At 47.5% G+C, this 14,789-nt stretch overlaps 2 protein-coding genes across 2 annotated transcripts in view; one reads left to right on the top strand and one right to left on the bottom strand.

Moving 5' to 3' along the window:
* CYSLTR1 (cysteinyl leukotriene receptor 1) overlaps positions 1 to 5,472 on the bottom strand; it is a 90,097-nt gene extending 84,625 nt beyond the window's left edge. The window contains exon 1 of the mRNA XM_085570861.1: positions 1,176 to 5,472. The gene's annotated coding sequence lies outside the window, so the exon portion shown is untranslated. The remainder of the gene's footprint in view (positions 1 to 1,175) is intronic.
* Positions 5,473 to 6,668: 1,196 nt separating this feature from the next.
* On the top strand, positions 6,669 to 14,711 carry P2RY10 (P2Y receptor family member 10). The gene is made up of 2 exons (XM_021537717.4): positions 6,669 to 7,125; positions 12,206 to 14,711. Exon 2 carries the CDS (start codon positions 12,208 to 12,210, stop codon positions 13,228 to 13,230), a length of 1,023 nt encoding a protein of 340 aa, XP_021393392.1. The 5' UTR covers positions 6,669 to 7,125; positions 12,206 to 12,207; the 3' UTR covers positions 13,231 to 14,711.
* Positions 14,712 to 14,789: the final 78 nt, after the last annotated feature.

The raw sequence follows: 14,789 nt of genomic DNA, 5'->3' as shown, positions 1-14,789 counted from the left end.
ACCCAAACCCCAATAACTCAGCCTGAAATGAGAAAGGGAAAAGTCCAGTTCTAATTCACAGATGATTATGATTTTCCAGTCAGAGCCCAGTGCTAACTGGGATTATGTATGGCCTGATTTATGGGGGAATCATAGGACTATTGTGGATTTTTCCACTGATTTCAGGAAGGAAGGGAAAGAAGGACATTTGCTTTTAGTCTAAAATTAGTTGATTTAAAAAGCAAATTCTGAATGTTTTTTTCTCTCTCACTTCTCATTGGGATGTTCTATGTGTGGAGCCTCCCCTGTGCTCTATTTTCACAACAGATCTGAAAAGTGAAGGAGTTATCCCATCCCAAATGCCTCTTCTGAATCTCCTAAATGGATTCTCAAAGGTTCTCATTTAAAAGCAGCAAGAATTGAGAGTTCCAATCCAATGAAAACCCATTGGAAGTTGATGGGATGTTTGTTTTTTTCCAGGGAGGGAGGACTCTGGGATCTGGTGCCTTGAGGAGGTATCTCAGCTGAACTCCAAATTATTTGGGGATATGTCTGCAGGAAATGCCCCTAAAATAAAAAAGGGATTTTGCCAGTCAAGGTTTGGATTTCACCCGAGTATATTGTGGTACTGGTTCAAGGGGAGTGGAACTGGAAGTTGGTACAGCTGGAATATGGGGGAAAATCAATTCAGACTGACTCAAAGGCAGCAAATATTCCTTCTCCCAACTCCTGAATCTAGGAATACATGGTTAGAAACATCCATTTTGAGTAAATCCCTTATAGCAACTGATTAGCAAAGTATTTCCCTGTTTGGAAATCCTATCCAAGGAATTGGTGGTTTGATGCAATCCACATTATGGTTAAAAAATGAAATTTAAAAGCAAAACATTAAGGAAAAACACTGGAAAAATAGAGTATAGCTTAACTGTTGTTTTACCCCAGAATCTGAAGGGTTCTTTCTGCAAACACAACTTAGACATGATTGTGCTGCATTTCCTCCCCAGGTGTCAGAGGAAACCAAGGAGTGAAAGACAGATTTGAAAGAGAAAATAGAAACAAGGAGTGAACGTAAACACAGAGCTACTGGAGAAACCGTCAAAACAAGAAGCAAAATCCAACAGGGCCAATGAATTCTGGCTGCCAAGGAAATCTTGACTCCTCTATCCAGAGGAACTCTTGTAAGAGTAAAGACTTACTCATCCTTTCCAAGACTCAGCTGGATTTGCATCCTCATGGGATGTGAGTGCTCTCCAAAATGGGAAGAAGGCTCCAGGAGCTGCTGGCTCCTGCTCTGCTCCTCCCACCAGCTCCAGGAGACATATCCACCTTGTGGGATGGCACAGCTCCTTCCCAGCTCTCCTTTGCTGTTGCTGAGAACTTGCTGAACTGGAGATCTTCAGTTGTAGCTCTGGAGGGCAAAAAGTTGGAGTTTGTGACTGGTGGGATTCAGCTTCAGCAGAATCAGGCATTTGGAGCAGGACTAGGAGCTAAAAAAAAACTTTATAAGCCAAAAAGCCCCAAGCAGATGGTGCTGAGCTAATGTTTCTCAGGAAGAGCTAAAATCGAGCTGTTCCATCAGCATCTGCACACATCACTGCACCTCTGCTGTTGGGCAGGGAAATTAAACCAGCTCCCAGGACTTTGTCCTGCTCGTTTAGAATTCTGGGAAGCAATGACAGAGCAAAACCATCTCGTGGCTTTTCATTATTCCAATCAGCCAGTGAAATCTGGGCTGTAGCTGTTGTGATTTGTACGTGCTGCCAGTGTTTCTAATCTGATTGAAATGATAAAATGTCTCATCAGGCTGTTTTCTCCTAGGAATCATTTTCCTTGGAGTCCTTCCCCAGCCAGGAGCACCCAGAGCAGACCTGAGGCACAACTGCTGCCGTTGATTTCTTGCTGTCAGTTGTTGATGATGTAGAATTAATTTTTCTTTCTGACCAGATTTATATCTTAGGCCCAGGCCTAAGCCTGTGTTCATGCTTGTAACACACTCCACAAATCTCCTGCATGGCACCTGACTGCTTCCAAATCCAGGCTGGGCAGGGATTTGAGCAACCTAGTCTGGGTGGACACCTGGAAGGTGTCCCTGCTCATGGCAGGGGAGTGGAATGAGATGAGATTGAAGGTCTCCTCCAACCCAAACAGTCCTGTGACAAGAATGAGTCCAACCTGGCCTTGGACACCTCCAGGGATGGGGCAGCCACAGCTGCTCTGGGCACCCTGGGCCTCCCCACCCTCACAGGGAAGGATTTCCTCCCAATAGCTCATCTAAAAATCTCCTAATCTTTAAATGCAATCAAGTTCTCTCTTTGCTGGAGTCTTTGGTGCTGTTTCCAGATGAAGTGAAAGGGGAAGCAGAGCCTCATGAAGAAAATGTGATGAAGAACATGACCGGGGTTGATCATATTTGTCGGGAGGGGTTTTTCCGGTCTTGGGAATTCCCCATGGAGTTCATTTGGGTTTGTCTTCCAGTTCTCATGAAAATTCTCATCCTTCTCCTTGCAGCCTTCATGGGGAGGCTGCACCAGTGTCACAGACAATACGTGGGACATTGGCTTTGGGATTATGGAATCCCAGGATGGTTTGGGATGTGTCCAAGCTCACACCATGACTTGTCCTGCCCCTACTGAGGGTGCATCACCTGTGGGTGAGAGGTGACAGAGTTCCAGGAGATACTTCCAGGCTGAGTTGGTTCCCTGAGGCTGATGTTCCAACACCAGTAGCTCTTTTTGCTGGAAGCTGTAAATTAACAAATTATAACCTTGGATCTCACCAGATTGTGCTGGTGATTCTCCCCCAGGAAAATGAGAGCAAAGGCTTTAGCATAAATCTCCAGAATGAACACAAACAATGCACTCAATTCCCTGTGCACGTAAGGAAAAGGAATTTCATGTGCCAGCTTGTGGCAGCTCCTCCAGGGGAACTCACCACTACAAAGACCCCCTTGGGAACAGAACTTTTGTAAAGAAATTAAACTGGGCAAAGAAATCAAAACCACCACAGGTAAAACAAAGACTTCATTTTCCTCCCAAGGTCCCTCTCCCTCAAAATTTTCATTTATCCCCTCCAAAAAGGCTGCTGCAATCTGTCTGTCAAGGGATTCTGAGCTGCAGGGGATGAAGGAGAAGTTTTCAGCAAAGAGAACCAATGATTATTTTTAGCATCAGCTGCATGGAAAATACTTCTCAGAGGCTCTGCTTGTTTAGAGGGGAAGATACATTTTCTCCTTTTTAGTTTCTGCTAAAACCCCAGCAATTAGGAAGTAAATGACTCTGACAAAGAGCAATGGTTATGATGGGCAAATCCTTGCAGCCAGCACTGGTAAACCCTGGATCTCCCACTGGAAAAGCTGCTCAGACTCCTCCAGCTCCAGGGCTTCAAGCTGCTCTGAATAAAATCCAGGGCGAGCTTCCAAGGGTTTGGGCACCAGCATTTCAAGATCTCCTTTCTCTTTCTGTTGTCAGGGGGAAATATTTGTGTTCCTGCAGAGAGCCCTGGTGTGTGTTTTCAGCTCGTTACCCATCCCCAGTTCCAAGCGCCCACGGGAGGGAACGTCTGTCGTGGGACACAGGGATGGGCTGAGCCACAGCTACCAGGCAGCTCTGTTAGGAAAAGCTGCTGGTTTGAATTAAAAATCGATTTCTTTGGAACAGAATCAGCCTCTCTTTTGGACAGGAGGAACGTGTGTGTCTGTACTGGGGGCAGAGGAAATCGTTAACGACGTGGTGCAATTGAAGCTCTGTAACAGCAGAGAGAGGCACTAATGAGCAATGATATTTCAGTGGCCAGAAAATGTAGGTAATTAGAAGTTATTTCTCACAGAACACCCTGTTCTGACTTTTTCCATGTGCCTCCTGCTCCTTTCTGTTGCAGGAAAAAAAATTTTTATCAGCTTGAGGCCCAAAACCAGAAATAAAAGGGAAGAATTTTTAAATGCTTGTCATTCTCTGTTCCTCTTTCTCTTATCTGATATATTAGAGTAAACAACACCGTTATGTAATTTAACCTCCACATATACATTTCACTCTCCTTTAAATAGTCCTTTAAATTCTCCATAGGAAGAATCACTGAATCAGGATACAATTATTTATTTTCTCCTTGTCAGAGTATAACTACAGTCCAAACTTAGATAAATTTCTTGATGTGATCGTTTGTTGAATGTCTGCTTTTCTACACCCCAAACACTTGACTTGGCAGCAAAAGAAATTTGACATGAAATCTAAATCTTGATGTTATTTATTGGCTGCTCCATCCAATATCATTATTATTTATTGGCTGCCCCACCCTTGGAAGGTCCAAGGCCAGGTTGGATGGGACTTGGAACAACCTGGGATAGTGGAAGGTGACCCTGCCTATAGAAGGGGGTGGAGCTGAATGGATTTTAAGGTCACCTCCCATCCAATATCCTGGGTTTCTGTAATTTTAGAAAAAAAAGTTATAATTATACACTATTATGAGTATTGCTATATTAACAATACTATACAATGTACTATATTAATGCTTTCTATATACTAAATAATACATTTTCATAAATTACATACCTATCTCAATAATAGCTTAGAAATGCAGATGGTTTTCCTCTGGTTCCCATTGAAAGGCTGTAATTTGTTTTATGGGAGGGTTTTTTCCTTATTTGATTTCTCCCCTTATAGATGTGGAAAACCTCTAAAAAGCCAGTTACAGTTCTATGGACTAAACCACAAAAAAGCCACAAAGCAGCCACTTAATTTTGGATTTGGGGAAAAAACTGGAAAGGAAACAGAAGCATGGAAACTTCTTTCTATTTGGGATCATTGCACAACAAACCCAACTCCTTAACAGCAGTCAAAGCTGGAGCTATTTTTTTGGGTTAAAACCATGTGATTGCTCAATTATCTGTCACATAATGATGGCACTGAAGTCCAGGTGGCCTTGCAGGATCCAAACTCCCTCTAATCCAGGTAATTATGGTAATGAATATTTCTTGGAAGCCATAACCAAGAGGAGGAAGAGTCTTTATGCTGCACAAACCAAAGTTTTACCTTCAGAATGAGGGCAAAGAGCTCTGTAGGGAAATTCCATCGGGCCCAGCATAACTGTCTGCAAAATCTCCAGGCAGTTCTGGTTTATCAGCAGAAAAAACCACTTCCTGAGCCCTTGTCTGCAGGATAACTGATAAACCACCCCAGTAAACAGGGTTCAGATCCTCTGCAACTGTACTTATTTAAGGAAGAAGAAATTCAGCGGTATCTTCTGCAGGTGCAATGACTTGCATTTTTAAATTTCCTACGTGGTTCTAAAGGTCTCATGTAACAACCTGCCCCAAACCAGAGCAATTTATGGCCATGGGGAAAGGCAGGAACAGCAGCTGCATCTTTTCCCTCTCCTTTTCTCACAAGGACTGTGGCTTTTGCTCAGATCAGTCAAGCCTTTCCTAGATGGAGATTCATGCAGAGAAGAGCATCTGCAGAAGAGCTGATAATGAGGGTGGTGGTGCCCTGGCACAGGTGCCCAGGGAAGCTGTGGCTGCCCCTGGATCCCTGAAAGTGTCCAAGGCCAGGCTGGACAGGGCTTGGAGCAACCTGGGACAGTGGAAGTTGTCCCTGTCCATGGCAGGGGGCAGAACAAGATAAGCTTTGAACTCCTTTCCCTTCCAAACCATGCCACGATTCTGTGATTCTCTGAATGTTTGTTTTCCACAGATGCTGGTGTGGTCAGTCAGGGAATTGCTGTTCCCAAATTCTCAGCTTGCCAGGCTGCAGAGTGCGGTGATTTTATGTGAAAGCCAAGTTTGTGATTGGGTAAATTCCAACAAATATGTTTCCATTGCTGAGGAAAAAAAAAAAATCAGCTAAACAGGATGTGCTGATAAACACTGCAGCACCGGCCAAAACCGCACTATTGCTTTTCACAAGGTCCATATAAATAATTTTAAAATAAACACCTGGCAAGCTCCCAGCTTCTACCAACCTCCTTTGACAAGTGATGGAAACGAGACCGTCTGGAAAGAGCAGCACTGCACTTTAGGGGGTGCTCGTGTGGAATTACCTGAATGAGCCATCGGTTCTGGGTTTCTGAGGTTTCTGAGCTGTCAGACGTCAACTCTTGCATTGTCCCCATGGCAGGTAGGAGCTGCTGTGATGTTTGATTTCACACACTCAGACCACAGCAGAGCAGACAGATTTCAACTGGTGACAGTTGAGTGCTGAGAGGCAGATCCCAGAGAGGCGAAACAGGGCAGATTCCTGGTGGCTTTCTGAAAATCCAAACGGTGAGATCCTCCAAGGGGGTAAAGCTGTAGCTCCAGCTGTGTATTCATCCCCTGGGATAAGGTGAGGTTGGATCTGTGCCCGTTCCTTGAAGCAATGTCAGAAGTGCCACCCTTGGCAGGGAGATCCAGCGAGTGTAAACCGAGCTGGGGACTTATTTAGTTCAGGAGAAATGTCAGGCAAAGCTCACACTGTGCTAAAAAAAGCCATTGGGAAGTCAGACCTCATCTGCAGGAGGACTGAGCTGGAGCAGAGCACCCATCAGGTCCTGAGGAGCAGGAGGGGACAGCAGGGCTGAGCTGGCAGGCAGGAGCGGGCAGAAAGCTCAGAAGCGTTTCCATGGTCTGCTCAGAGCTGGGCTTAGAGAGAAGGAAGAATTGGAGAGGAGGAAGAATTGGAGGGGAGGAAGAATTGGAGGGGAGGAAGAGTTGGAGAGGAGGAAGAATTGGAGGGGAGGAAGAATTGGAGGGGAGGAAGAGTTGGAGAGGAGGAAGAATTGGAGGGGAGGAAGAATTGGAGGGGAGGAAGAGTTGGAGAGGAGGAAGAATTGGAGGGGAGGAAGAATTGGAGGGGAGGAAGGGGTGCTCTGCACCCAGCTCCACTTGGAATCTTCCCAGTGGGTGCCCAGCCAGCCCAGCAGAGCCACAGGACAGAAAACACCTGGGACAAAGGCACGTAACCCCATTTTGGGGTCTTTGTGGGGACACCTGACCAGGACTGAGCTGCAGGGCTGGGAGCAGGGTTGGAGCCACAGCCAAGCACCAGCAAAAGCAGCACCTTTTGTGGCACCTCCTGATGTCACCCAGGTCCCCTCGCTGGTGTAAACAGTGGTGCAGGGGACATTCCACTTCCTCCTGAGCACTCGGCTGCGCTGAGCACAGCTCTGCCCGCCAAGGTAAGGCTGCTTGAAACCCTCTCCTTGGGATCTAGAACCGCTCTCGTGCTGCTTCCTGCAGAAACCTCCCTTTCTTCCCTCGGGCTTTTCCTTAGGGGGTGGCTCTTGCCAGGAGGAGTTTTGTGCCCCTTGGAGCCCTGCAGCAGCAGCTGCAGCTGCTGCTCTCCTCGTGTGCCAATGCTCTGGGTGAACACATGGAGGAGTTCAAACAGCGGCTGCTGCGCCTGCAAAAAACAAATGTCAGGCGTGGGTTTAGTGGTGTCCAACTGTTCTGCAGCGTCGTTCATAGGGATCATTTCTGTCTCTTCCCTGATTCCTCTGGGAACATAGTTTATTTTAGAGTCATACTTGACAGTAAGGGTAAAACACAAATCTGTTTTTTCCAACCGGAATTTATACTGCCGTAAAATAAAATCCATGTGCTGCCCATCTTTGTGCCATCTAAGGCTCTGTGAGTGAGCAGCAACAGGAGGAAACTGATAATAGTGAGGGGACACAAGATGACAAAAATAGCAGGATTGCTTGGACTTGCATTTGCTAATGAGAATTCTGAGGTGGTTTTAATTCCTAATTCATGCTGTAGTCAGTGCTCTGGTTTAAAACTTGATTTCATGGGCTAAAGATTTTAAATTTAACTTCATGGGCTGAAGGCTTTGAACTTGACTTCATGGGCTGAAGGCTTTGAACTTGACTTCATGGTCTGCAGGTTTCCAGCTGTACTTTGTAAAAGGTGCTTTTCTGCTGGCTTTGCTTTCACTTGCACCAGCAGCTCAGCTCTGCTGGGAGCCCAGCAAACAGCCCATGGGATGGTCACAGACAGGATTTAGAGTGGGTGGCCCCTGAATCCAAGATTTCTGCACGTGGATCAAGAGGGAATCTCAGAGAAGGTGAACCAGGATGTTGGGATCTGCAGGAGGGGGTTCCTCAGCAGGCTGGAGCAGGAGCTCTGCAGGGACAGTGGGGTTCTTTTCAAGGGTATATTTTTGGTGTCAAGTAAAAGTTCAGGGACTTTGGCCCCAGTGCCAGCATCATCAGCCATGGGAATTCCACCCATGAGGGAAGTGCATCCGTGGGACAGCCTGGAGCCAGCACCCTGAGGGGGCTGTTGTCTCTGCTGCAGCTGCAGGAAGGAGCTCCACCAGTGCTGCAAAACGAAAATACAGCAGACAGCCCAGACCTGCTCTTTTTTCTGTGAAAGAAAACCAAAAAAAGCCCCTTTAACTGTAAAATGTTCCACTCGGAGCGCAGACGTTTCACTCTGGTGTCACAGCCACGCACTGAGGGCAGAGCGTGGAGATGTTTGTACCCAATCAAATCAATTAACCTGGCTCTGATGGGCACCTCAGACAGATCCAGGGCTCTGGAATGACATCCCTGAGCTTCTCAGCCTATCCAGATGAACACATTTTGCCTAGGAATGCTATGCTTAGTTTCCAGTAGTAACATGCTCTCTTCTTACATCCTTATTGCAACAGCATCAGGGATGCAGAATCTCACAAAATATATAAAAAATAGTGGTTGGATCTCAGTGTGTTTATTTGACACTGTTTGTTTTTTTTTTTAATTCATATTCTGAAAGCAATGTTGCAGTGGGAGCCACCTCTCTCTGTAAGATGTCAATGAGCACTGCTGAAATCTACTGGTGATTTCAATTTTCTTCAGCCCCTGTTGCACACCCACCATGCAGTGAAGGACTTTGGACAAGTAATTTTAGGACCCTCAACGGTATCTCAAGCATCTGCTTTTGTGCACAAGTAGGAAGAGAAGGGGTTGGTGTGGGATTAAGTCTCAGTCTGAGCCAAAATGAGGGGAAAGGCAGAAATGCAGAAATTTTGTAGTGCACTGTGCGTGTCTGGGTGCATTTTGATTAAAAAGAAGGCTTAATCTTGTTATGTTTTTATGGTTTTGTAATGAAATTCTTAATCCTCAGAAAGGCCCTGCTGATGAGCCAGCAGACACCACCTCGTGCATATTAATTGTGGTAATGTATTAATTGTGTGCACTGCCAGCCAGGACACCCTGCTCAGACCCTGAGCTCCCTGATGCAGAAAGGGATTTTCTGACTCCAGGGCATCCACCTCCTCTGAAAATTAGATCTCCTGGGATGGTGGGGCTGGGACATCACCTGCAGGATGGGTTTTATAACCTCCTGGCTCCAAGGTTCACCACAGCTCCATGATCTCCACCAAAGTGTGGCTTTTCAGGATTCTTCTACCTGAAAATTGAACCATAGAATCATTTAAGTTGGAAAAGACCTTTATAGAGCATCAGAAAAGATACCAGCAACCAGGCCCACTCCTGGGAACAATTTTTTCCCCTCATATCAGTTATTCAGCAGCACTGGATGTTTTCAGTTTGGGATCCTCCTAAATGATGGCAAGGTGGACTCATGAGAGCTCCCACTGCTGTCACTCAGACAACACTTGGGGTGAGAAAAACCAGAGTAGAGAGAGCCAAGAAATGGAATTTGGATGAATTCTGACACCTTGTGGACAATTAGCAGATGAAGGTGATGGATGAAGGGGAAGCTCTCCATGCTCTGGGCTCCCCCAAGGCCTCGGGCTCCTGCCTGGGCAGGGTTTGTCCCACCAGGAAGCCAAGCTGAGCTCTGGGATGGAGTGTGTGCCCTCAGCATCACCCTCGTGGTCCAGGCACACATGCTGGACACAGCAGTTTGCCCTAAAGCCTCTGGTCTGAGCCCAGTTTGAGTCAGCAGACCTTCACCCCATCACCCCATTGTCCTTAGTGTCACATGAGAGCTAAGTCACAGAATCACAGAATATTCTGGGTTGGAAGGGACTAAACAAGGCCTAGCTGTATTTAAATACCTTGGCTGCTGTAACTCGTGGGGCTGAAGAGCAAGCACACACTGGCCAGCATTTAATTCCATAATTAATTATAAAAGTGTCTTTAAAATATAACATTTTGCAGTTGTACCTAATCCTGTGTGGTTTTAATGGTCTCCCTCCAGCTGTGTCTGTCAGGCCAGACCTTCCAACTTTGATATCCAAGGAAACCAGGCATGTGAGGACTTGGAAAAGGGTTTATTGGCAAGGGGAGAGGAGACCTGAAGGGACAGAAGGTGCAGAGGGTGTGCTTTTACCAGAGATAAAGCCATGGCCAGCTAGACAACAGCTGGAAAGGGATGAAACCTCCCAAGCAGCAGAAATTCACAGCTGTCCCAGGAAATGGGATTTAGCCCACATCCCCCACTCTGAGGGGAGGAACAACCCCATGCTCAGCTCCAGTCCCTCTTCACTCCCTGTCCTGACTCCCAGGTGGAGAGCAGGAGGAGCAGGAGGCCTCCATTGTGCTTCTCAGGGGAGATAAATCCACGAGCCAGATGAATTTTCTACATTTCTGTCACACTTGGAGCCTCTTCCCTTCCTCATGGACCTGTTTTGGCCTCGTGGCAGGAGCAGGGCTGTGGTGTCCTGTGATGGGGAACACGGAGCAGCACATCCTGTCCCAGAGCTGAGTGTGGGGAGGGGATTGGGAAGGATCTGGAGGGATAAAAGCAGCTCTGAGGGCCTGGGATCCAACATCTTGGGGAAGGAAGGGCACGAGCCAGAGACCTTCCCCAAGGCAGAGCTTCCCTGGTGCTTGGAGCAGCTGGAGCTGCTGAAGATGAGTCTGCTGCAGGAGATAAACACAGATTTTCCTTTTGAAGGCTGTGGGAATGTGAGAGAGAAGCTGAGAAAGAAAAGCAAGAATCTCTTTGGGGTTACAAGGCTCTGCTCGTTGGCCGTGTCCCATGTGGGACCTCGCCATGTCTGGGCATTTTGGGGACTGAATCCCAAGCCTGCCATGGCAGCCTGGACAGAGTCTGGATGAGCTGTCAGATGTAAGCACCACAATGATTCAGAGGCTGAAAACCCAGCAATTTATGCTCTGTGGCACTGAGAGCTCTAAACTCAAGTCTTTTGGTAACACGAAGGAAAAAACTTCAGTAACAGAGTAAGAGTTACTAATTTCTACCTACAGAGACAGTTTTTCTGGCAAATGCCCGTTGCAGGAAATGAGTCAGAGGAGTGAATCAGTGTCTGCAGTGCCACATGAAGCTGATCTTCAGCTTTAACCATTGTATTCAACATGAGAGGGAATCACTGTAATGAGAATTATAACCCTGTGAGGAAACCCCCAATAAACCCCAAGTCCTGCCTGTGTTGCCTTGCTGAGGACGAGTGACCAAACTTACTGATCCCGGTTACAGAAGCTGGCAAAAGTGGCCCAACAGTTCAACACGTGGCATTTTGCTGATGGCTGAGAGGCAGAAATTGGCAGCAGCTAAAAAGTAAAATTATCTGATGGAAAAAAGAGTCAGACTGAGGCTGCCATGGTGATGAGAATAGAAGTTGGTGGCGTGACCAGGTCTCTGTGTGTTCCATCAGCTTAAATGCATTAACAGAGCACTTCAGGAGCACTGGTTGTGTTCACAACAGTCACATTTTCCAAGTCCACTCCCTGCTACCCTTTTGCATGTGGTCTGTGCCCGTAATGCCAGACAAAGTGGGTCCATGAGGGGCTCAGAGGCCTGTACCCCACATAATGTCCAACACAGCCCAACATATCCCTGAAAGTGTCCAAAGCCAGGTTGGATGGGGCTTGGAGCAGCCTGGGACAGTGGAAGGTGTCTCTGCCCATGGCAGGGGCTGGCACTGGATGGGTTTTAAGGTCCTTTCAAACCAAATCATTCCATTCTTCAGTGCTTGGCACCCACACTCCGAGCGCCGGGCTGTGACCATGATGGAGGCTGGGATATGCCCACTTTCATCTATGTATTCCTGCCTTGCTCCCAGAGACCAAACCACAGGAGATCTTGAGGAGATGGCCGAAGGATGGGCAGCTTCTCCTGCTGCCCCGTGATCAGTGTGGCACAGCTTCACTTGTGCCCCTGGGACTGATACACCAGGAATGGTCTCCCACGCCTGAGGGAACAGTGGGACCTCTGACAGGGCAGCTCTGAACACGATTGCAGGATGTTTCATGCAGACAACAACAGCCAAATGGGAGATGCAGATGTGAGCACTGACAGCTCTTGCAGAGCCTTTGCCTTCACATCCCGTTTTTGTCTCCGCAGGAATGACCCACCCACCCCACACTACCACAGCCTCTTCCAGCAACCCAGTCATGAGCCAGAGCAACCAGAGCTGCTCCCATCAGGACATCAACTTCAAGAGCAGCCTCTACGCCACCACCTACACCCTCATCTTCATCCCGGGGCTCCTGGCCAACAGCGCTGCCCTGTGGGTCCTGTGCCGCTTCCTCAGCAGGAAGAGCAAAGCCGTCATCTTCATGATCAACCTGGCCGTGGCCGACCTGGCCCACGTCCTCTCACTGCCCCTGCGCATCTACTACTACATCAACCACACCTGGCCCTTTGGGGATGTCCTGTGCTTGCTCTGCTTCTACCTGAAGTACCTCAACATGTACGCCAGCATCTGCTTCCTCACCTGCATCAGCATCCAGCGGTACTTCTTCTTGTACCACCCCTTCCGCGCCAAGGGCTGGAAGCGCCGCTACGACGTGGCCATCAGCGCCCTGGTCTGGCTCGTGGTGGGGGCCCTCTGCGTGCCCTTCCCCATCATGAGGAGCCACGGGCTGGGTGCCAACACCACCAGCTGCTTTGCCGACCTGCAGGTGAAGCCGATCGACAGCAAGGTGGGCACGGTGCTGATGACCGGCACTGCCGAGCTCCTGGGCTTTGTGGGCCCGCTCGTCATCATCTTATTTTGCACGTGGAAAACAAGAGACTCCATCCGGGGCTTCCATATCCCAGAGGAAAACAGCGGGGAGAGGAGGAAGGCCCTCAGGATGGTTTCCATGTGTGCCATTGTGTTCTGTGTGTGTTTTGCACCCTACCACATCAACTTCTTCTTCTACATGTTGGTGAAGGAGAATGTCATCACCAACTGCTTGCTGAGCACCATCACACTCTACACCCAGCCCTTCTGCCTGAGCCTCGCCAGCTTCGACTGCTGCTTGGATCCCATCATCTATTTCTTCATGACTTCCGAGTTCCAGGAGCAGATTTCCAGGCACAGCAGCATGGCCATCCGGAGCCGGCTCATGAGCAAAGAGAGCGCCTCGTCGATGAAGGGATGACAAGAAAGCCACTTGGAAGAAACGAAGGTGTTTCATGTGAAATCTGAGACTGGCCTGGGATACTCCATTGCCAACTCCATTGTGGAAGATCCTGGAGTTTTGTCCATGGGAGTTTTGTGGCAGTGGAATTTTTTCAGTATATAGAAGATAAAACCTTGTCTAAGACTGGTGTGTTGGAATCTGGTGAGTGGCCCAATTGATGTGACTGTCCCCCTCCCTGTGCCACCTCCACCTGACCTGAGTGGACTAGAAAATACACAGGAGGGAGTAAGAAAACTTTTGTGGGAAATGGTGGAAAAGTCCCAGGCTTTTCTTCTATTTTCCCAGTTACAGGCTCTATGATCAAGCCAGAGACAATCCCACATTCATACACTGACATCTGCTGAAGGAACTTCTCAGGGAAAACCACACAAGAACCTGAAACTGGCCAGTAGCAACCAAAGGACATTGTTGTTTCTGTAGTGGGGGCTGTGGACAGGTGAAGGTGTGCAGGTGGTTTCCATGTGCTTCTGGGTTTGGTGCATCCCACTGGTCACCAGTGACCTCTGCTCTCCCTTTCCACACTCACCTTCCTGCTCTGCTCCTCCTTTCCCTCCTCACCCACCTCTGTTTGCTCCCAATTGCTGACACATCCCAGAACTTGCACCTGCAGCTGGTGCAAGATGCTCTGCAAGACAAATTCTCCTCAAACATCCAGAGAGTGGCACCTTCCCTTGCTCCAGGTGACTTTCTGTTGCCTTCATGGGAGACAACGGTGACTTTCTTCCCTCCAAGCTGTCAAGGTGGACCTGGGCAGGTGGCTTTTGCCTTTGGACCCCTTGGGGCAGGACCATGGTGGTCCTGGGGTCAGTGCAGGTGGGTTTGATGGTGCTGGTGGTACCACTCAGGTTCTCACTCCTTCTGTGTGTGGTCCAGAGGTACCTAAGATGAATCTGCCCCAAAAAAGCTCAGCTCAACCTGTTCAGTTGATGCATCTTTTAAAAAAGAGAGGATTCCTTGCCAAGGTGATTTCACTGTTAGAGCAAAAGTTAAGTTCCTAAACTATTGTGATTTTTTTTTTCCACCAGGTCTGGTCATGATCCTAATGTTTACATTTTTAGATAGCTATGCAAAGCAGCAACAAGGAAGGATTAATTTACCCCTTATTTTTAATTAGTTACAGCTCTTCAGCCGAGTCCACCCACTCTGTAACCTCAAGGGTATCTCATGATACCTGGGGATGGATTTGGCTAAACAATCACCAATTTATTGCCTTTGGAAATCAGTATATTTTCAAAAGAATGTGAACAATTTGTACAGTCTTGCAACAGTTGCTACAAAACCAGAAGAAATACCAGTAACACTTGCTATGTGTATTTTAACCCCAACCACTCAATTTCATTTAATTAAGATGTAGCTCAGCCAAATATTTCCTTATATTGTGTTTTCCCACTTCTCTGTTTTACAAAAAAAAAAAAAAAAAAAAAAAAAAAAGAGGAAAAGTCAAGAATCAGGGTTTAAACAACCATTTCCCTCTAAAAGGCAGCAACACTGATTAAACACAATAAGCTGCCATAGTT

This window comes from Lonchura striata, chromosome 4A (assembly GCF_050655825.1).
Source record: "Lonchura striata isolate lonStrDom1 chromosome 4A, ASM5065582v1, whole genome shotgun sequence".
In the NCBI taxonomy this organism is placed as follows: Eukaryota; Metazoa; Chordata; class Aves; order Passeriformes; family Estrildidae; genus Lonchura; species Lonchura striata.
The sequence above is the reverse complement of the archived record's forward strand: the minus strand, read 5'-3'. Positions and strand labels throughout refer to the sequence as shown.